Consider the following 22955-nt stretch of genomic DNA (forward strand, 5'->3'; position numbering starts at 1 on the left):
GTTACTCACGTTTGTTGTTTTGGCTTCTTCATCTCTCTGTCTCTCACCCTCCTGGGCGTTGTGTAGCACTGTCTTGGTCTGCTGACCCCCAGAGCAGGTCCCACAGACACCTTTTGGCTATTTCTCCATTGTTTTTGTGAGAGCATTGAACTCTGCCTGTTTGTCCATTGCCATCTTCCCACAATCTTCTCTCAGTGTGTCTTCAGTGTTATTCTGCTTATAAAGGACTCCTGTAATCCTGATTCATTTGGGCCACACCTTAACTGAAGTAACTTCATCAAAAGGCCCTATTTACAATGAGTTCATGCCCACAGGAATGGATTGAGATTAAGAGCATGTTTATCTGGGGTACATCACTCCAAGCCACCACATTACCGTAAAGATTTTCGTTATATAATTAATGAGGAAATGGGACCAAGAAAATATTAAGATAGGAATATACAGTAAAATCAGACATAAGATCAAGACATAAATTGTATATTCTGTGTGCTTTTGCTATCACTAACGTCTCCCATAAATTTGACCTTGATATTTCCAAAAGCCATAAGACAGACAGAAACATTAACAGCCATGTATTATCTCATAATTTTGAGTCTAGAGAAATTCTAAAATCAAAACCTTGGTAAGGTTTACTTTCTTTTGGAGTCTGTATGTTCTGGTATTGGCTGCTGGCAATCCTTGGGGTCCTTGGCTTGTATCTCTACCTCCTGTCAGTTTCCACTGGCATATAATTCCTTGCTCCTTCTCCTGTGGCTTTCTCTGACTTCTCGTTTCTCATTTCTTCATTTTATAAGGCCTCCAGTAATATGGATTAAAGCCCATCTTCATTTCATTCGGGTCACACCTTAATTAAAAAATAACATCTTCTAGGTCCTATTTACATGAGGTTCACACCCAAATGAATGTGGGTTGAGGTTAAGACCATGTCTTTTTGGGATATATAATTATATCTACCCACAGGAAACACTGTGATATAGGACACAGTGGTCCCCGACTTGATTTGAACATCACACAATCTCTTGGGTGCTTCCTGAAAAAGCCAGTCCAAGATGTAATGAATCAGAATCTTAGAGAGTGGGAATCTGTATTTTCAAATGCTTGGGAGCGGTTGTAGCTCAATGGTTGAGATCCTTGGTACCACCTTTAAAAAAAAAATTAAAATCAAAAGCTCCAAACGTGATTTTGAAGATAATCCTGTTTTAGAAACCACTGATAATTAGACTCTTATTCTCAGCAGCAACCCCACAATAAATAAAATAATAGGCTGTTTAATAATGCACTTCTTATTATTACCTAGTGAGCAATTCATGAATGACCAAAGCAATACAGTTCGAGTGTACAGAGTTCTGATGATCAGCCTGTATCTAAGAATAAAATTTATAAACAGGTTTGACCTTGGGGAAAATTGACAAGAAGTGCTTATTCAAGAAGGCCACCCAGGAAATGGATGTGGCTCAATCAGTTGGGCTTCTGTCTACCATATAGAAGGTCCAGTGTTCAATGTCCAGGGCCTCCTGGTGAGGGCAAGCTGGCCCATGTGGAGTGCCAGCCCGCACAGGGATGCCACCCTGTGTGGGAAAGCTGCCTGGTGCAGGAATGCTGTTCCACACAGGAGTGCCAGCCGACGCAGAGAACTGGCTCTGCAAGATGACAGAACAAGAGACACAGAGGAGAGAAAATTAGAAGACATAGCAGAACAGGTTGCTGAGGTGGCACAAGAGAGTAATTGCCTCTCTCCCCACTCCAGAAGGTCCCAGGATTGGTTACCAGAGCTGCCTAGTGAGAATACAAGCAGACACAGAAGAACACACAGTGAATGGACACAGAGCAGACAACGAGGGGAGGGAGGATAAATAAAATAAATCTTTAAGTAAAAAAAAAAGGCCACCCTATTTCCCACTGATACAGTAATTAAGTACAGAAATGAGTGGTACTGGCAATGAGTACTAAGAGTTCAGAGAAGAGAGATTCCATAGTCTGGAACAGTTTTGAATTGAGCCTTGAAGATAAGGTTTGGAGAGAAAAAGACTGGGAAAGGCTGTTCCTTCCAAAATAAACATCATTTTGGAAGGCTTGACTAGTTAGTAAAAAGCTTGACTTTGCTAGGGAGAAGTAAAGTATAATTAGATATTTTGATCCAGATCATGAAGGGTACTGAAGTATTTGGTCCATTTTTAAAGAACCGACGGAGATTAATCTGTCTAGTTTTTCAAATTAATTAGAAGGGTATACAGTCTGCCAAAAACCCCAGCCTCATGGCAGCAAAGGCCTTGGAAGACCTAGGCTAAGAAGTTAAGATAGAGTAGGAAAAAAAGAAAGAGCCATCAGGACGATGTTCTGTGCAAAAGTAAAAAACATTTGGGGGAAGCGAACATGGCTGAACTGATAGAGCGTCCGTCTACCATATGGAAGGTCCAGAGTTCGATCCCCAGGGCCTCCTGAGCCGTGTGGTAAGCTGGCCCATGCATAGTGCTTCCACACACAAGGAGTGCCGTGCCCCACGCGCAAGGAGTGCGCCCCATGTGAAAAAAACGCAGCCCACTCAGGAGTGGTGCCACACACACGGAGAGCTGACACAGCAAGATGACACAACAAAAAAGATGCAGATTCCCAGTGCCACCAGATAATGCAAGCAGATGCAGAAGAACACAATGAATGGACACAGAGAGCAGACAGTGGTGGGGGATGGGGAAATAAATCTTAAAATAAAAAAATAAAAGAACATTTGGTTCACTCTACCTAATAAATTAGGTCCATGTGTCTTACTTTCATATCCTTCATGATCTAGCCCTAGCCTAACTTTTAAATTTAATTCTCATTATTCTTATAGGTAAATAGAACTATTAATTTTCCCTGAGACATGATTTATGCATTTCCATTACTGTGTATTTTCTCTGCTATTATTTTGCCCTCATGCCCTAGCCTTCCCACCCCCATGCTCACCTTTTGGACTTCCTCATCTTCAAGGTTTCCTGTTCCATGAAACCTTCCTTGTTGCCCCATGAGAACTGTAAAATCTTAACCCAGGTGAAACACTATAGCCTTTTGTGTTTCTTTTTAACATTTAGATTATCTTTATTTGTAGAATGTTATCACCTACTTGCATTCTATATTCTTTGAGATCAGGGATTTATAAATCTTAATTTATGACTCCTAGAGTACTTAAGAAAGAATTCATGTGTATTTTGTATTTTATATAATGCTTTTGACAACTAAATAAATAGTTGCAGGAAATAACTGAGTTAGATTTGTCATAAAGTATAAATTCAGATATATCCTTACAGTATACCTGTTCATATTTACAAAGTAATGCAGTCTGTAGGTATGAATTTAACTTCATCAAGTTAATCATTCCTGGTAAAATCTTTTTGCTGTAGTTATAGAATGTCCATAAATAAAACTAGACAAAGAGCCGAGCAAAGTCTTTCTGTGAAGGGTCAGAAAGTAAATATTTTAGGATATGCAGGCTACATTAGTGTTTTCTGTCATAAATTCTTTCTTTGTTCACGACAGGTTTCAGTAACATTTGGGTAGTTGTAGTTGATGAGCTGTGGTCTTAAACAGTGAATTCAATTATCCCTGTTTGCTACCTCTTTCTTACCTTTAGTATAATAAAAAGATTTTTAAATGAGATTTCAATCTGTTCTCTGGTAAACTGTCTATCACTGACAATCCAGTCCTATAAAAAAAATTATTACTCCTGAATTACTACGGCAAAAACAAAGAAAACTAGCTCTCTTCCTCTGATAGGTTGCAGTTGGAAATATGCAGCACTAATTTGGAAGTATTTCTTAAAAGTAGTCTTTTAGAGATATAGTAACTATAGCTCTATCAATACTCTAGAGATAAGATACTGAAATATTTACAAATGAATGAAATTTGTTTTAAAATAATCCACTGGAAGTGCAGGGAGTAGGTGATGTTTTAGCCGGGAGTCAGCAAACTTTTTCTGTAAAGTGCAAATAGTGAATATTTTAGACTTCATGGGCCATAAAGTCTGTCACAACTACTCAGCTCTCCCAGGGTAACCCTAAAGCAACACATAGACAATATGTAAATGAATGAGTGTGTCTCTTTTCGAATAAAACTTTATTTGCAGAAATAGATAGCAAGCCATATTTGAATATTGGACCATAGTTTGCCAATCCCTGGTACAAGTGAAATAAAATTGAACTTTGTTGATAATTGTTAAAGCTGGTTGATGCATGGGGTTTACGATACTGTTGTCATTCCTGACATGTACATGTGAAATATTCCAAACTAAAAAGCTTAATCTAGTTGCTTTTAAAAATTAATTAAAAGAAAAAGTATTTATACATTTAAATTTACTCAATAAAAAATGTTTTATGTCTTTATGTTGAAATTATTTCTTCACTAGCCTCACTACAGTCTTCAGTACAACAGTATGAAGAAAAAAACACCAAAATCAAGCAATTGCTTGTGAAAACCAAAAAAGAACTGTCAGATTCAAAGCAAGTGGTATGTTAGATGTTAATTTCATATTTGATACATGTTCATAGTATATTTATAAATAACTTCTTTTTAAAATTTAACCAAGATTCTCATTCTGTAGGAAACTGATCACTTAATACTTCAAGCATCTTTAAAGGGTGAGCTGGAGGCAAGCCAGCAGCAAGTGGAAGTCTACAAAGTAAGATTCTTTTTTAATTCTTTTTTTTTTAAGGTTTATTTATTCCCCCCACCCCCATTGTGTTTTTGCACTCGCTGCCTGCCCTGTGTCCATTTGCCATGCACTCTCTGTGTCTGCTTGTCTTCTCTTATTTCTCCTTAGGGGGCGCCAGGAACTGATCCTGGGACCTTTGATGTGGGAGAGGCACTCAGTCATTTGAGCCACCTCAGCTCCCTGGTTCTTTGTCTCTCCCATTTTCCATCCTCTGTGTTGTATCATCTTGTTATGCCAGCTCTCTGCGTGGGCCAGCATGCTGCACTGGCCAGCTCACTTTCACCAGGAGGCCCTGGGAATCGAACCAGAGACCTCTTGGGAGCCTGATCACTTGAGCCCCATCTGCTTCCCTTTTTTTGATAATTCTTAAGATTTTTTTTTTTTTTTTTTTTTTTTTTACTAATTTACATGTAGAAGTAAGGTACCATTTAGGGACTTTTCTTAATATCCTGTCAAGATTCCTCAATATTTTGAAGAAGTAGAAGCAGTAAATCAAGTATGGCTTATAAGTAGGGTTTACCATTTAGCTCAAGCTAGATTATTTTTGTGTATTTGAAAATCCATAATGTACTAAGAGTAGTGCAAAGTAAACATGACTCCAAACCTGCATCTGAACTTTCTGAATGATATTGTAGTCACAAGAATCAGTTTTATTTATGAAAGTGCTTTAAAAGCATATTAATAAAATGTCATGAGATAATTAAACATGGAAATTTAACATGTAGCCTGGGATTTTTTTCTATATCTGATTTATTTTTATTAATTATGAGACACCAATTTTGGTATAAGTAAAACTGTATTAGCTTATTTTATTGAGAAAATGTTCTTCTGCTCATATTGCCCTTACCCTTTCAATAATAATAGACAGTAACATTCCACTATTTAATATTCCTTTATATATACTCGGTATCTCAAACGTCGGGTTTTTGTTTTAAAGAAAATCTGTCTAACCATTGAACATTCAGTTTACTAGAGCTTAATTTAAAGATTGTTGCCCCCAGATTCAGCTAGCTGAAACAACGTCTGAGAAACACAAAATCCATGAGCATCTAAAGACCTCTGCAGACCAACACCAGCGCACACTAAGTGCTTACCAGCAGAAGATTACAGCTCTACAAGAAGAGTGCCATACTGCCAAGGTACTTGCTTCTTAATAGCAGAAGCATGTCATGGTGATTTTATTATTGACCAGTAGATAATTTACTTGAGGGTTATATTCTCACTTTTTAGTGATATACAGTTATTTAAGAACACTTACTAAATGGATCTGTGGTTCAGGTCATATTTCTCTAGCCCTCTGTCTATCCCCAGTCCTAACCATCAGTTTGATGAGATTTTTTGTTTGCTTGTTTTTTCTTTTTTTTTTGCTAAGAGGGAAAATGAGCACATATTGTTTTCCATTTCACCCTTGGTTTTTCCATTTCTCTGTATAAGAAATTTACTAAAAAAAATTATTATAAAAGTGTTTTTCTTTCTGAGGGCTAAATAATTATGAAATAATATTCTAATAGAATGGCTATGAGGCCTACTTTCTTATCTTCAACATACAGAAAAGTAGACACAGAATAGTTTTCGTTAGCAGTACAGCTCTTATCTAAGAGATCTTGGAAGGAGGTGTTCATGAGTTTTCAGATCTCTTCAGTAAAGTGAATTCTTTATCCTTCTATTTTAGAAACTGAAGTTCAAGTAATTTAATTTCTTTGAATTATTTTTTCTTATATTTTATAAAAAGACACAGTATATAAATTAAAATCTTTACAACAAAGGCAAATAGTGCCATTATAAAATATATGAATAGTAAATTAATCTACCAGGGTAGAAAATGTGATAGAAATCTATCTCTTATCTGAAAATGTCAAAGCCTTAAAGAAAGTTTAATACAACACAAGTGCACTTTTTAGTGAAATTAAGTCAGTGATCTAAGAAGAATGTGTGCCATTTTCCTCATATTCAAAAGCAGATTTCCATCTCAATTTGTTAATCTCTGAAACAAAATAGGAATATATTACAGTAGAAAATTTTTTTCTTTCTGAAATGTTTAGGCAGAACAAGCTGCTGTAACATCTGAATTTGAGAGCTACAAAGTCCGAGTTCATAATGTTCTTAAACAACAGAAAAATAAATCTGCGTCTCAGGCTGAAACTGAGGGAGCTAAACAAGAAAGGTAAAGTCTGAATTAAAAGAAACCTGCAGGTTTTACCCATTAGAGCAGATGTTTCACCAAGTAGGTTGAAAGTCCTGCTTTTCTTTCTTTTGACTATGAAATTTTATATATAATACCCAATGAGAAAATAGTGTTTTGGCTTCAGTATGTTTCCAGAACAGTGACATGGAAACTTCACCACTAAGGGCATTGCTTCAAACTTAAAAAAGTGTATAAAAGTGAACTGAGAAATCAAGATACAGCATATGAGATGTAACTTAATCTCATCTTAATAGGATCTGGTCTGAGTAGAAGTATTGGCATTAAAATGACAATTGTGGTTAAGTTTTCCAAAATTGCAAATCTAGACATGGAAGAATTAAAATGCCTTCTCAGTATACTTATTCACTATTAATTAGGCTAAACAGAAGTTATTAAAAACATTTTACTTATTTCAAAAAGTTTTAAATTCAGAGCTAAATTTTGGTCTAGAATTAAAATTTTCTTATTAAACTATATTTGTGACCATCTCATTTACTACTTGAACAGTATATTGTTTAATGCTTCTTTAAACTGTATATAAAAAACTAGCATATAGTAAATTACTCAAAATATACTGAGGATCAGAGATCGAGGGGGTTGTATTGTGTGTGTTTTGGTTTTATAAGTAGAGGTTCGGTTTTCAAAGCAATTTTATATCTGACTCTTACTGTTCTGCTCAGCACTAAATATCCTGCAATGTGTGTATATTTATGTTTCTGTAACTTTTTGTTTAGGTATCTATTAAACATGGGGACAATAGACTGAAAAGTGGTGAGATATTTTCTCCATAAACAGTGGCTCATTTTAAAGCTGAAGTTGATGATTGGCACCCTTAATAAAAAATCTCACTGTTCACAAGAGTCATTTTTCACTTGAATTTTGTATGCATTATTTAAATGCAAATGTTTTAAGTTCTTTCTACCTTCTTTATATATGAGGGATGCTTTTTTGGTTAAAGAAACTAAGTGTATTCTACGAATTGTGGCAGAATTATGTGTTTTATCTGTTTGGTTTCCCTCTACTTTTTCATTCTAAGTCTGAAAAGACTTCTTGCTTTTCTCCAGTTTCCTTGCTTATCTTGGTCTAATATGCAGTTCTCATAATGATTAACTTTGAACTATGTCATTTTTATAAAACTGTTGGCGTAGTCCTATAATAGAATATAAGGTGTTTGATAACCATGTAATGACTTAATCCATTTGAATATGAAATTCATAAAATCACAGGCATTGTTGTAAATCTGTAGTGCCTGACTGAGATCTGAAATCTGACCGTAAGGTAGTTTGCATTCTATTTAATCCTATCCCCTGAATTCATCTGATTATGATTATTTCTTTTAGAATATCCATAATAATAAGTATAACATTGAAAGATTAAATCATTAAAGTAAAGTACTCGTAAAAGCACAAAATCAGGTTTACAACTCTTTCAAATGTTTTTAAAAACTGTTAATTTTGTTTTAGAGAACACCTGGAAATGCTGATTGACCAACTGAAAATCAAATTACAAGACACCCAAAATAACTTACAGATCAACGTGTCTGAACTTCAGACATTACAGTCTGAACACGATACTCTGCTAGAAAGGCACAACAAGATGCTACAGGAAACCGTGTCCAAAGAGGCAGAACTCCGGGAAAAGTAAGGTTGTTAGTAGCACTAACATTGTACCAGTCAGCAAGTATTTCTTTGTTGGAACTCCTAGCGTGCTCTTCTATGAAATAAATACAGATTTGAAATTTAAAAATAGACATTTCTAAAGATTGGCTTGGTAGCTTGCTTTCTACCAAAAGTGCATCACCCCACCTAATTGCTTTTTTACTTAGCATTCTTCTGAATAATATTGTTTATCTGTTCATCCAGAATTCTACAATTCCCATGGCCTTCATGGCCAGCATGTTCTAAAAAAAAATCTGCTGTCTAACCCAAATATCATATTATAAGCATTTTTCTTTCTAGCAAGAGGAAAACTTCAAACAGTTGATCTCTGAAATGGAATATGTGACTTTTCTTTGCAGCCCTGTCTTCAGCTTGTTATATTGTTACACATTTGTTAATGATTACAATACTTTGAATATGTATTAGGGATATTGGCAGAATAGATTATTATGAACAAGAAACTTTGAACTCCTGTAATATAGAAATTAGTAATATTTGATGTATCATTCGATTGATGAAAAGAAGAATTTGTCATTGAGCATCTTTCATCAAAGATGTTAGGATATTTTATTCATCTTAGATATGTTTACAATACATACTTAAGCTTTTGTTAACTTTAAAGGTGAAAGCACTTGGGTTTTCTTGGCTTTGTGAACTTCTAGTAGTATAATTTTTGTATGTTAATTACATAAATCAAAAGTTTCAGGGAAGATTTACAAATTTTCTAACTTATAACCAGGGTATTTCCCATGTGATTAACTTGTACATAGTGATGCTTGATATTTACATCAGAAATTTCTAGTGCTTATTCTCTTCTCTAGAAACATTACTACAGGGGAAACGGACTTTGGCCCAGTGGTTAGGGCGTCCGTCTACCATATGGGAGGTCCGCGGTTCAAACCCCGGACCTCCTTGACCCGTGTGGAGCTGGCCATGCGCAGCGCTGATGCGCGCAAGAAGTGCCGTGCCACGCAAGGGTGTCCCCTGCATGGGGGAGCCCCACGCACAAGGAGTGCGCCCGTGAGGAAAGCCGCCCAGCGTGAAAAGAAAGAGCAGCCTGCCCAGGAATGGCGCCGCCCATACTTCCCGTGCCGCTGACGACAACAGAAGTGGACAAAGAAACAAGACGCAGCAAATAGACACCAAGAACAGACAACGGGGGGGGGGGGGGGGTTTAAATAAATAAATAAATCTTTAAAAAAAAAAGAAAGAAACATTACTACAAATTATATTATTTATAACATAAGTAAAGCATAGTTGATTACCCTAAAGTAATTCAATCATTCAGTAAATGATTTTTTTCAGCACCTACTGTGTGCCAGTGTCTCTTCTAAGTGCTGAAAAATATTGAAAACTAGTATAAAGAAATAAGTTTTTCTGTATATACTTTTTAAGCATTTTAAAGCACTTTAATATTCATACTTTGGGTAAGAATGATAGCATGGTACTATAAAATGTCTCCAGAGGAATGTGGTAATTAGGCTGACAAGCTAATATTTGCGTTATCCAGAGGGATCCAGCTAATACAAATAACCCCAATAAGAACTAGGAAAGAGCAATAAACTTGCATTAGCACAGTCATTGCAATTTTAGATGTAGGTTCAAGCTTTTAGCATTCAAATACGTACGTTCAGAAGTGACTTCTTGAAAACTAGAAGCCTTATCCTGGCTCTAAAATATTTTTTCTCCTTATGAAATTGTTGTGGCTGCCGATGGAGCTTCCTTTACTTTCTTGGTAGATATTCTTTGAACAAACAGCTCATAGAAAAATGCAAATCTCTAAGCTCATTGATCAATGTGAACTTGGCAATTATGATAACTTTTCTAAAACATGGTATTTTCATTGCATTTTCTCCCTTCAGCCACTTATTCCTATTTTAAAACCTTACATGGTATGACTGTGTATTGCATAAAAAAAGTTTTGGCAAGATAAATGCCAAACTGTTAACAGTGTTTAACCCTGGGATTGGGATATTACAATGTATTGTTGGAATATTTTATGAATATTTATTTATAGATCCTTTGTAGAAAAAAAGTGTTTTTGACTAAAAGCAAACACTACATAAACTATCAGCACTACAAGCAAATCATTAAAAATACTGTAGGTTTTTTGGTTTTTCACTTTTTTTGAGGTACCAGGGCTGGGGGCTTGAACCCTGGACCTCGTGTTTGAGAAGCTGGTGCTCAACCATTGAGTCACATTGGCTCCCCTGAGTTGGTTTTTTCATTTGTTTGTTTGTAGTTTTTTGTTTGTTTGTTTTTAGGAGGCACCAGGAACTGAACCCAGGACCTCCCATGTGGGAAGCAGGTGCTCAACTGCTTGAGCCACATCCACTCCCCACGTAGATATTTTTGTAGGTCCAATGGCTAGTGTCAATCTGACACAAAAATTACATGAGGAAACTGCTAAAAACAGAGTTTCCTAGGACAAACTCGGAGAGTCTGATTCAGCAGATAAGTAGATGTCTATACTTTCAACTCCTTGATTCTGATGAGTAGGAAGATTTACGGATAAGAATAGTAAACCAAGTCTTTGTGCTTTAGTTTCATTTTAATTGACTTAAAAAATGGATATAATTTACTTGAAGGCTTTCTTTTTGAATAAAAAAAAAGGTATTCTTTTTCATGTTTTCAGGGTGATAGAGAAAAGGTAGGTTAATCATACATTTACTTGAGCTGCTACATAAGATTACCTGAAGAAGATGGTTAATTAAAATTATAGTTGTTTTATTGTCTAAGCCAGGATTTCTTAACCAGGGATCCATGAGCTTGAAATTCAAAAAAATATTATTCTTTTGGGGCTGTATTGGTACAGGTGTGATATATTTATTAAATAATGCATAGTATAGTATAGACTTCATAAGGGGTCCATGGTTTTTCACCTGTCTGGCAAAGGGTCTGTGGAACAAAAAGGTTAATCCCTGATCTAAACAGAGTCCTAATTTCTAACTGAACCACAGAGTTCCTCTTCTGAACCACAGAACACATTTTCTCAACCAAGGTTCTTCCACTGAACTTTGGAAACCAGAAGATGATTTTTTTTTTTCCAGTAAGGTATTGGGGCCAGGAATTGAACCCACAACCTCATATGTGGAAAGCTGGCACTCAGCCATTGAGCCATATTGGCTCTCCTGAGTTGGTTTTTTTGTTTGCTTGTTAATTATTTTGTTTTTTAGGAGGCACTGGGAACTGAATGTGGAACCTCCCATATGGGAAGCGGGTGTTCAGCCACTTAAGCCACTTCTGCTCCCCAGAAAATGATTTGTACTAGATGGCAACCAATGTCACTTTTCCCAGTGTTGTTATACACCTAATACGTTTAGAGGTGTATAGAAGAGAAGTTAAGGATAGTGGGTACCTTGGGACATTAGGGCTTAATTTTCTCACAGGACACAGTATGTGTTGGAAAATTTTATAAAGTAAGTTTCTCTCATCCTTTAGGTTGTGTGCAGTACAGTCAGAGAACACGATGTTGAAATCTGAGCACGCACAGACTATGAGTCAACTAACATCCCAGAATGAGCTCCTTCGTACCAGTTTCCGGGATCAGGTGCGACATTTGCAGGAAGAGCATAGAAAGACAATGGAGACTTTACAGCAGCAACTCTGCAAGGTGGAAGCGCAGCTCTTTCAGCTTAAGAGTGAACCCACCATAAGAAGTATGTATGTACTCAGGGAAGTATTACTTTTCATTTACTCATGTATTTATGTCTCTTATATTCATTCTTCGCAAATTCATATGCAGATAGAACAACCAATATCAATTCTATGTGATTAATGAATTTTGGATTTGCTTATTGAGAATCTATTTAAACCACTTAAACCCCTCTCATTTATACTTACAGCCATCTATGTAACCTCTTAGAATACAGATTTTTGGGTATTCATTACTGTCCGTGTAAAAGAACATTTCTTTTTCTCTTACTTAAACATAACTTCTGTCAATTTCGTATGTCCTAACTCCAGTATTCTCTGGATCTATTTGGGATTCTCCATTCTCCCTTGATAGTCATCAGATCTCTATTTTTTAGTTATTAACATTAGAGAGATAACAAGTAGCTTAGAAACACTCAAGCAATACAACCTTGTGGGATTGCTTGGCCAATACAGCTGCTTCCCTTTCAGATTTCTAATTAGTTGGACTTTTAGTTCATTTGCACCAAATATTTTCTATTCTGATTCCAGAAAGAGTGGGAAAGTATCAGCCAAGATAAGGCTATATTCTAATATGTTTGTTTTCGCATGGAAAATGATGTCACTGGGGCATTGGCAGCTACAGGTTACTTGTCATGGTCAGAAACCAGATTCCAGAGAACTTAACATCTGCCAGGAGTCAACACAGGGAGTAGCCAGGCAGGCAGACACAAATTGCACTAGAGGTTATAATCTAGGAATGAGCGGTGGAGTACACAGTTAGCCTAATATCAGAAATCAAGAAAAATGCTTCAGCAAGGGCAGCCAGAGGGCTAAGGTTTGAAAAAACCTATTCTTTCAAGGCAGTTTCATAGAGTGGAAAATAAATGGTCATATTTTTTATATAATATTTTGTGTGATCTGTGTATCTTTAAAAACAAAAAGACAATAAAAATATTTTTAAAACTTTAAATACTTACAATAGAAAAAATAAATAAATGGAATTTGAAGTTAAATGTTTTGGGTTTGAATTTTGGTCCCCAACTTAACTCTGAGAACTTGAGCAAAATCATTTAACTTCTCAGAATGCCACATTTCTTGGGATTAATAGTGACATATTTGTTTTAGTGTCTTAAAAACCCTAAAGTCCTATGAGCTATTCATTATCTGCCAAGCAGGAAAGCATTGCCCAGGAAGTATAATCAGTTAGTTCCCTACCCTGGATTCTGCGCTCTTCTTGTCTATACACTGTAGGTTTGAGTAGGCAACAGTAGGAACCCAGCAGAGGTGAAGATTTTAAGGGCAGATGATAACAAGAACATCTGGTAAGCAAATTTTAACAACCGAGTTGCACAAAAAAATACGCAACTATCTGAAATACCTAATCCTCAAAAATAGGTAGAATCTAGTTTTAGAATTTCTACTAATATTTAGCAACAGTCAAGTCCTAAACCCTAAATTAATAAAAATGAGTAGTACTGTATTGTGAGCATTTGTGTTACATAGCAGTTTCTCTTACCTAGCTAGTGGCGGTTAATAGCTTCTGCTGAAATTACTGAAGTGGTTAAAAGTTTAATGGCTAGATTTTTAGGACTGTTTTAGAAATTCTTCATAACCATTTACTTGTTTTTCAGTGTCTTTTTTTCACTGGCTTATAATTTGTCTTCCCCAATATCATTTTAATTTTATTATGCATTGTTGTGAATGCTGAAGCCATCAGTTTTGAACAGTCTCACACCATTTTAAAAAATTTAATAGGCCCAGCTTCTTCCCACCAACCTTTGAAGAATCTTCGGGAAAGGAGAAATACAGACCTTCCCCTTCTGGACATGCACACTATAACCAGGGAGGAGGGAGAAGGGATGGAGACAACCGATACTGAGTCTGTATCTTCCACCAGCACTCACACACAATCTTTAGAGCAACTTCTTAATTCTCCTGAAACTAAACTTGGTATGTTACTCTTTTGAAAAATACTTTTATTTAATTTTCCTATATTATTTAAATAATATTACTCTTGTTATAAATATTTTTATGAGCAGCTCCAGTCAAATTTGTTCAGTATTCCACTTCCAGTTTAAATGGAAATCTTTCCTGCAGAATAAAGAAAAAAAAGTTAAGTAAACTGCTGACACTGCCCTGGGCTTGAACCAGAAAAAGATGGTTGGGGGGAATGGATATGTCTCAAGGGATGGAGGCCTGCCTCCCACATGGGAGGTTCCGGGTTCGGTTCCCAGTGACTCCTATAAAAACAAAAACAAACAACAAGCAAAATGAACAAGGAAAAATAAAAACTCAGGTGAAGTAGATGTGGCTCAGTGTTTAAGCACCGGCTTCCCACATACAAGGTCTCGGGTTCATTCCCAAGTACCTCAAAAAAAAAAAAAAAAGAAAAGAAATAGATGGTTGGAAGTTTTATCGTGGTATTAGAAAATAGGATTGGGAAGTGGTTGTGGATCAACTGATAGAGTGTCCGCCTACCATATGGAGGGCCCAGGGTTCGATACCCAGGCCCTCCTGACCCATGTGGTTAGCTGGCCTACATGCAGTGCTGCTGCATGCAAGGAGTGCCATGCCATGCAGGGTGTCCCCTGCATAAGGGTGCCCCACGTGCAAGGAATACACCCTGCAAGGAGAGCCGCCCTGTGTGAAAAAAAGTGCAGTCCGCCGAGGAGTGGCACTGTACACACGGAGAGCTGATGCAGCAAGATGACACAACAAAAAAAGCAACAGTTGCCCAGTGCCACATGACTTTCAGAATGCAAGCGGACACAGAAGAACACACACAGCAAATGGAAACAGCAGACAATGGGGGGAGAAGGGGAGAGAAATAAATTTTTTTTAATAAAAAAAAAAACAGGATTGAACTAGTGTCCCACCTTCCAAGAAACTGACAGTTTGTTTATTCCTCTTAATAAGGTAGTAGTGCTAAATTTGCCTTATTTTATATAGTAAAGTTTTGATAAATTTCTATTATCTATAGTGAATATTAATGTTCATAATTGAAGGAAAATCTGTTACCTTTCTGAAGTTTCAGGATCAACTAGAGTAAGGACAGTTTGTATCCATAATCAAAGACACTGATAGGGTGTTGAAATTGCAAGTCATGATTATTTCATGCAAAGTTAGAAGTGATGAAATGAAGGTATCAAAATAGAGTGGCATCAGGCACTGGAATCTGACTTGGATTTGTAATTTTTGTCAAAATTACTTGTTTTGTCTAAGCCTGCTTCATCTGTAAAATTTGAATGTTGTCTTCCCTTCCTCATATAAAACTCTTATGAAGGTTTAGTGATGTATGCAGTACCTGTTAATACTTCATTTATAAATAAAATGACATAGGTTCTCAGAACATTAAGATAGTAAAATTTATAAAATGTAAATACTGATTTGATTGGCCTTTAAGATATGTTTAACTGTGACACTGCTTAATAATGTGGATGTCATTTGTCATCTAGTATTAAGTTCTTAGTCATTGATTTTTGTGTTAAATAATAGGAAAGAGGGACACTGCAGCTTTCATTAGAGAATTCTTTTGATTGGTAAGCTCTTCAAATGATGAGTTACAGTAAACTCTGTGCCTCTGGATAGTGGATCTCAAGCATTTCTTTTGGACTTTAATTTGCTAAAGCTGTGACCATGTTAAAAAAAATTATTTTAGAGAAGTTGTACAATTTCTTAAGCAGTTATGCTCTTAATGCTTAAAAGAAGGCCATCATTGTTTGCACAAAAAGTTGCTGATTCCCTCCCCCAGTTAGTAATGAAATTACTTCTTTTGAGTAAATTTTTTATGCCATCTTATAATAAAGGCTAAAAAAATCTTTGTTTCTGTTTATTTTTTTAAATGCTTTTCCATATATACCTTTGATAAGAGATTTTTGAAGAAATCATGTAAGATGATGAAGCATTTGAATGGTACACATGTTCAAAAAAAGAAAGTCTGTTAAAAGAATGTGGTTTTTTCTTTTTAGGACATACCGAGTATTGAACCCAGAACCTCACTCACATTTGGCAAGCAGGCATTCAACCACTGAGCTACATCTGCCCCACAATGAGAGTTGGTTTTTTCATTTGTTTGTTTTCAGGAGGTACTGAGAATCAAATCTGGGACCTCCTGCATGGGATACAGGCACTCAACCACTTGAGCTACATCTGTGCCTAAGAATGTTTGTTTTTACATTAAATGTTTATTTGAAATCAAATTATTTTGTATACAACATTTAATAATATAAAAATGGCAAAATATAAGTGTTGAAACTATGAAACATTCTATAAAAATAAGCTTAACACAAAATCCAGAATTGGGGCTGAGAGGGCATGTGTTCAATTAGATAATGTGTTTTCGAACAGAGACTATCTTGAGTTACATTCAACATGTAGCTTTTTTATTTGAAGCATGTTAAAAAGATAAATGGCAAAGATACGGAACATTTTTCTTATTTAGACTATTCGTCTGTAATCTCTGATTTTGAAAAGTAATTCTTTGAAAAATATATTGCAGAACCTCCTTTATGGTATGCTGAGGTTACCAAAGAAGAGTTGGTTCAGAAGCTCAATTCCACCACAAAAAGTGCCGATCACTTAAACGGCCTGCTTCGGGAAACAGAAGCAACCAATGCAATCCTTATGGAGCAGATTAAGGTAAAAACATCAACAAGACTGGCCACCATGAAAATACTCAGAGCTGATTTAGTTTTCTTGACACCCCTTCCACACACACACACATATGCACATGTCATTTAAAAGTTCACGTTTCTAATACACCCATAACATCTTGATTCTTTATATAATATTAGCTTTCTAATGTTGAAATATTGATTGCTTTCATATCTACTATATGAAAACTTTTAATTCCTAATCTTCTAAGAAACTAATAGTTTTAGAAAGTAGACGTGTTCACAAGTCTTTGTTCCACATGCAGTTAACTAAAACTTAAATGAATGTGAATCCTTAAATTCTGAGGATAAAGTATGGAGCACTTCCAATTCAAATCATTCAGTCGGTGTTTCTGGCATTAAACTATTTAATATAGGTTTTAGGTGGAAATGGCAAAGTGGCTTAGTAAGTTTTTCCTATCTTAAATAGACCTCAAAAATCTAGAAACAAGGTACATTCAGGAGCAGTTCAGATTGTCTTTTTTTATCCTTACAAACTGTATGAGAGAAAAATTGAAGCTGGTAAATGGTAGAGCAAAAGTCAAACTCGTATCTGCCTGAAAAGTGCGTACTTCTTTCCCTCTACCGTGTTTCCTCAAATAGGTTTGTCCTACCTCTGTGCAGGGTCACCAGCTGTCCTTTTCAAATTAATTGTTTTAATGCTAAAGTATTTTAAAGTAAATTGGCGATATCTTGATATCTCTTCACTAAATATTAATACTTCAGTGCACATCTCTACAAAATATTTTCCCACATAATCAAAATAACAATACACTGATTAGCCCAGTGAACCTCAGTGACTATCTAAATGATATAGTTCCAAAAATTTACACTCTCTAGCATGATTTCTTAGAACTTAGTATCACTTTTTAAAATTAAACCATATATGTAATTTTACCAAATACCATTGATTGTACACATTGGATGAATTTTATCCATAACATTGATTTGTTAAAAAATAACCTCGTGTTTAGGTCAAACTTGATCCATTTTCCTGGGCTAAACTAAAATGATGAAATATAATAGGTAACTTGGTTTCAACTCAGGAATCTTACTCAAAGACTTTAACAGCCTACTGTCTTTTTCACATCATTCTTACAGTAGTTAGCCCCATGTTCCTGTTATATTGTCTTACATTTCTAAATTTCCACTGTATCCTGGGCTCTGATCTTTTTTCGTGTGGTGCATTTTATCATGTAAGCGTGATTTCTCTGGGGGCATCTTAACTGACTCGGGTTCTGGGAATAGGGCAGGGAATGGGGGTTAGCAGAGGATATAGATACTCACTTCAGCCTCCATTTTCAGACTTTCGTTCACCCTGCTCACAGAGTATTTGTTATCCCGGAGGCCTTAGCCTGGCTGGTTCATTGTGTATAGAGACTAGAAGGTGCCAGCCTTCTATTCATGTATCAGTGTATAGTGCTAATTGCTACATACTAGACTTTCCATCAGTCCTTGTTTTCAGCCTGATTTCATGGTACCTTGTGCTTCTGAGGCAGAAGCTTCTCCTTTCCTCTTACCAGTAGTTCCTTGGTAAGCTACGGGACTGAGTCCATTTCCACTTCTTTATCTGCTTCCTGTCTTTTAGGAATTTCTTCATATCAACCATTTTTTTCTCCTCTCCTATTTTTACCTACCCCCTCCATTTTTTGTGGATTTCTCGAGAATAAAAATGCATGTATTCATTCTGCCGTGTTTTGCCAGAAGCTCCTAAAACCCATTTTAACTCATTTCTCTAACACCAGCTTCTCAAAAGTGAAATAAGAAGATTGGAAAGAAATCAAGAACGAGAGAAGTCTGTAGCTAACTTGGAATACTTGAAGAATGTCTTGCTACAATTCATTTTCCTTAAACCAGGTAGTGAAAGAGAGAGGCTCCTTCCTGTTATAGATACAATGTTGCAGCTGAGCCCTGAAGAAAAGGGAAAACTTGCTACAATTGCTCAAGGTGGGTGAGAGAGTCTTAACCCACCCAAGTTATTTTATAACTTGTGTTTGGCCTTGTGGTTACTTATGTTTGTGTGACTGATAGACACTATGACATCGTTCATTTGTATTGGGTTGATCATATGTGTGAGTAAGTTTGAAAAGCTGTGGGTTTTTTAAATTTTGCTTTGTTTAACATTTTAGGACAACTATAGTACATATAGAGAACTTTAACATTTGGCAAAATACAATATAGTGCTTTCAGAATTGGATTGCTAATCCTCACCCTGATTTCTATCACAGAATGCAGATATAACTATTGGAAGTATGGGGATAAAAGGCAAAATGCTTTATAGATGGTGGTATGTACTTTCTAAATGTCACATTAGTAGTTCCAAAATGTCTAGTTGTCCCAGTCTTAGTAATGTTAGAACTAATCAATGTGTTCAATTGTTAGTCTAATGCACTTCTTATTGTTTACTTTTTTAAACTTAAAATGAACTTTTCACAAATACACAAATGTAGAGAAAAATAAATAACGAATCCCCACATGCAATAATTCTGTGAATCTTGCTTGCTTATTCCCCATCTAACTCTTCTTTTTTCTGGTATATTTTAAAGCATATCTTAGATAACATGTCATTTTATCTAAAAGTACTTTAGCGTGCATCTCTAAGAAATGGAAATTTCTCTTTTTTACCTTTTTTTTCAGCTTTTTGCTCAATATATGTATTTTTAATTAGAGAAGTTGTGAGTTTACAAACAATCATGCACACCATACAGGATTCCCATACATTGCCCTACCACCAATACCTTGCATTGTTGTGGAACATCCGTTACAAATGATGAGAGACCGTCATCAAAATATTAGTGCTAGCTATAGTCCATGGCTTATAATTGGTGTATTTTTCCCATAAATCACCCTTTTGTTAACACCATGTATTAGTATTGTATATTTGTTACAGTTCATGAGAGAATGGTCTCATATTTGTACTGCTAACCACAGTCCATCATCCACCACTGGATTCACTCACTATGTTATATGGTCCCAGTGCCTTGACAGTCCATCTACCATGCATACTCGGTGGCTTTTGGTTTCATCACAGAGTTGTGCTGTCATCACCTCAGTCCACTTTAGAACAGTTTCTTTCCTCTAAAAGGAAAAATACATCTCCCCTTTCACCCTCCTGTTGTTGACCCTTTACATTGATGTAGTACCTTTGCCAGTGATGCAAAAATATTACAATATTACTGTTAACTTTAAATGGGAACTTTTAAAACTATATCTACAATAGCAAAACTAACAATAATGTCTTAATATCTAATACGGAGCTCAAGTTTAAATGCCCACATTTATCTCAAAAATGCTTTCAGTTGGTTTATCAAATCATGATTTAAACATGGCTCACACATCAAATATAGTTGTTATAGACTAAAAGAGATTTAAGATACATAACAGCTCCATTCTTCCTTTTTTTATGTCACAATATTTATTCAGTAAAATGTCCATTATGCTGAATTTGATTGATTGTTAAAGGTTTTGGGAGCCTTGAACATGATTTGCAAAATTAAGCAGTCATCACAGTCACCGGAAATGCTTATTAAAACAGATTGCTGGGGCTCACCACAGTTTCTGATTCAGTAGGTTTAGAATGGAACCAAAAAATTTGCATTTTTAAACCAATTTCCAAGTGAGGCTCATCCTCCTGGTCTTGGAACCATACTTCGACTCCTAATCTTGAGGATTAATAAGATTCAGGATTAATTTTTTTTTTGCAAGAATACTTCATAAGTAGTGCTTATCCATTGTGGTTTCTTTAATTTGTTTTCTTCTTATACATCTTTCTAATAATGAGAGAGAATGTTCTTAATACAGATGGTAATTTGAGTTTTGCTAGGTAAAGTTAAACTACCTTAGCTACAATATCCATTTTTGTCAAAAGATCCAAATTGAGAAATAAGTCATACATTTTTAATAACGTAGTTATCCTGAATTATACATTTGCTTTTATGTATTATTTTTTATTTATTTTATCATAGCTAAAACCATTTCTTTTAGTATAAAATGAACTAGAACTTTAGGGAAAGTGTATGTATTTTTAAAGTAAAATTTACCTTTCACTAAAACAACAATATAATCTCAATATTTAGTATAACATTTAGCATATCTAATAATCTTCTTTTAAAAGACCAGCACATTTAATGTAATATAGATATTGCTGAAACTCAGTGGCTACTATTAAGTTGAGGGTCTACCTACCAAAAGATTTCAAAGAGACTGAGCGAGGGCTCCCAATAATAGACATGTTTTTGATAATTCACAGAGGATATTTACAGATGGCCATTAAAAACCTGGAACTCTAAAACATGCTTTTGCTTAAGTCTTACAAACCAATGAAAACCCCACTTATTAAACTTAAATTATTTTGTCTTTTCAAGGGTATTTCGTTTTTGTCTCATGTATGTGAGCAATTGAAAGAGAACTTTGATAAATAGTAATGGCTTAGCAGCAGATTCATATATGACTTAGGGAAGCGGATGTGGCTCAAGTGATAAGGCCTCCACCTACCATATGGGAGGACCCGGGTTCAATCCCTGGGGCCTCCTGGTGAAAAAGAAGAAGACAAAGCGTGCCTGCATGGCGAGCCAGTGCCCCGTGCAAGTGAGTGAGGCAGCAAGATGATGACTCATCAAAAGAGAGACAAGGGGAGAGTCTAGGTGAATCACAGCAGAAACCAGGAACTGAGGTAGCGCAATTGACAGGAAACCTCTTTCCCCATCAGAGGTCTCCAAGATCGAATCCCAGTGAATCCTAGAGGAGAGAAGATGAGAAGAGAAGAGAATACAGCAGAAACAGCAGGGCACAAGGAGGGGAAGGGGGGGGCAGGATAAATAAAATAAATCTTAGAAGAAAAAAAATAGGTATGACTTAAAAGAATTAGTAAACTGAAAGATAGGTCAGAAGGAATTATCCAGAATTTAGTGTGGGGAAACAAAAAGTTCAAAAAACAAAACAAAACCAGGAGAGTGGGTAAAAGACATGGAGGATAGAGTGATGGCATCTAACATATATTTAATAATTGAAGTTCAAAAGGGAAAAGTGAGAGAGAATGGAGCAGACTATTTTAAGAGAATGACTAGGAGAGCGGGTGTAGCTCAGTGGTTTGAGTGCCTGCTTCCCATGTACGAGGTCCTGTGTTCAATTATTTATTTATTTAGAAGTAAATAAATTTCCCAGAACTGATAAAGGATATCAATTTACAGATTAAAAGAAATAAAATCTTAAGCAAGATAAAGTAAATCCCATATCTATTCACATAAAAGTGAAACTGCAGGGAAAAAAGGTCGCTGGGAAGGTGGGGATGGGAATAGAGAAAAATCAGTAGCCACAGGAAGAAGACACATTGCCTTGTTACCTGTAAAGGAGATAGACTTCCATGAGAAGGAATTTCTCAACAGAAATGATGGGATGCTGTCTTAAATGTGCTGAAGAAAATAACTGCCAGCCTCAAGAAAATATTTCTCAAGATCCTTTCTGACAGAAAGGAGGTACTTACACTGGAAATTCTTAACAATATACTGCTTATTTCTTGACAGTACTGTGAATTTTGAAATTAAATTTTTATATCGTAATAAGTGGAATTCAAGCTATTGAAATATTACAAGACTTTTTATTACAAGATCAGACTTACAGATGGATTATTATTAAAGAGAAGCCTAGACTTTCTCTGAGCTTTAAACTAATGTAAAGATTTATTTGTGTTGGTCATAAAAATGATATTGCAACTGGAATGCTCATACAACAAAGAATGATACTTCTACTTTGAAAAGGGCATCAGTTTCTTATCAAGTTAAACGTATGCTCGCCGTATAATAGCAAGCCCATTCCTAGGTATTTATCCAAGAGAAATGAAAACCTGCATAAAAACCTTCACCCAAATTTTTGAATGTTTTAAAAACCACTGGTTGTATATTATAAAGAGTTGCGTTTTATAATGCAGGAATTAATCTCAATTTTTAGATATTTAAAAATTTTAAAAACCAATGTACAAATGTTTAGTGGCTGTATTCAGAATTGCTAAAAACTGGAAACAACCTTCAACTGTTTAGCGAATAAACACTCTGACATAGACTACACTCAGCAGTAAAAAGGAATGGACCCTTGAGACACACAACACAGATGAATTTCAGATGCATTATGCTAAGTGAAAGAAG

General features: G+C 35.7%; 1 protein-coding gene across 2 annotated transcripts in view; it reads left to right on the plus strand.

Moving 5' to 3' along the window:
* Positions 1 to 22955, plus strand: part of GCC2 (GRIP and coiled-coil domain containing 2) — a 73110-nt gene that overhangs the window by 46995 nt on the left and 3160 nt on the right. For both annotated transcript variants that reach the window (XM_023584199.3, XM_023584200.3), the window contains exons 14-22: positions 4379 to 4479; positions 4574 to 4651; positions 5686 to 5823; positions 6727 to 6848; positions 8333 to 8509; positions 11969 to 12186; positions 13919 to 14113; positions 16662 to 16801; positions 18561 to 18762. In XM_023584199.3, the coding sequence (XP_023439967.2) occupies positions 4379 to 4479; positions 4574 to 4651; positions 5686 to 5823; positions 6727 to 6848; positions 8333 to 8509; positions 11969 to 12186; positions 13919 to 14113; positions 16662 to 16801; positions 18561 to 18762 (1371 nt within the window). The remainder of the gene's footprint in view (positions 1 to 4378; positions 4480 to 4573; positions 4652 to 5685; positions 5824 to 6726; positions 6849 to 8332; positions 8510 to 11968; positions 12187 to 13918; positions 14114 to 16661; positions 16802 to 18560; positions 18763 to 22955) is intronic.

Source organism: Dasypus novemcinctus, chromosome 17, assembly GCF_030445035.2.
Source record: "Dasypus novemcinctus isolate mDasNov1 chromosome 17, mDasNov1.1.hap2, whole genome shotgun sequence".
Lineage (NCBI taxonomy): Eukaryota > Metazoa > Chordata > Mammalia > Cingulata > Dasypodidae > Dasypus > Dasypus novemcinctus.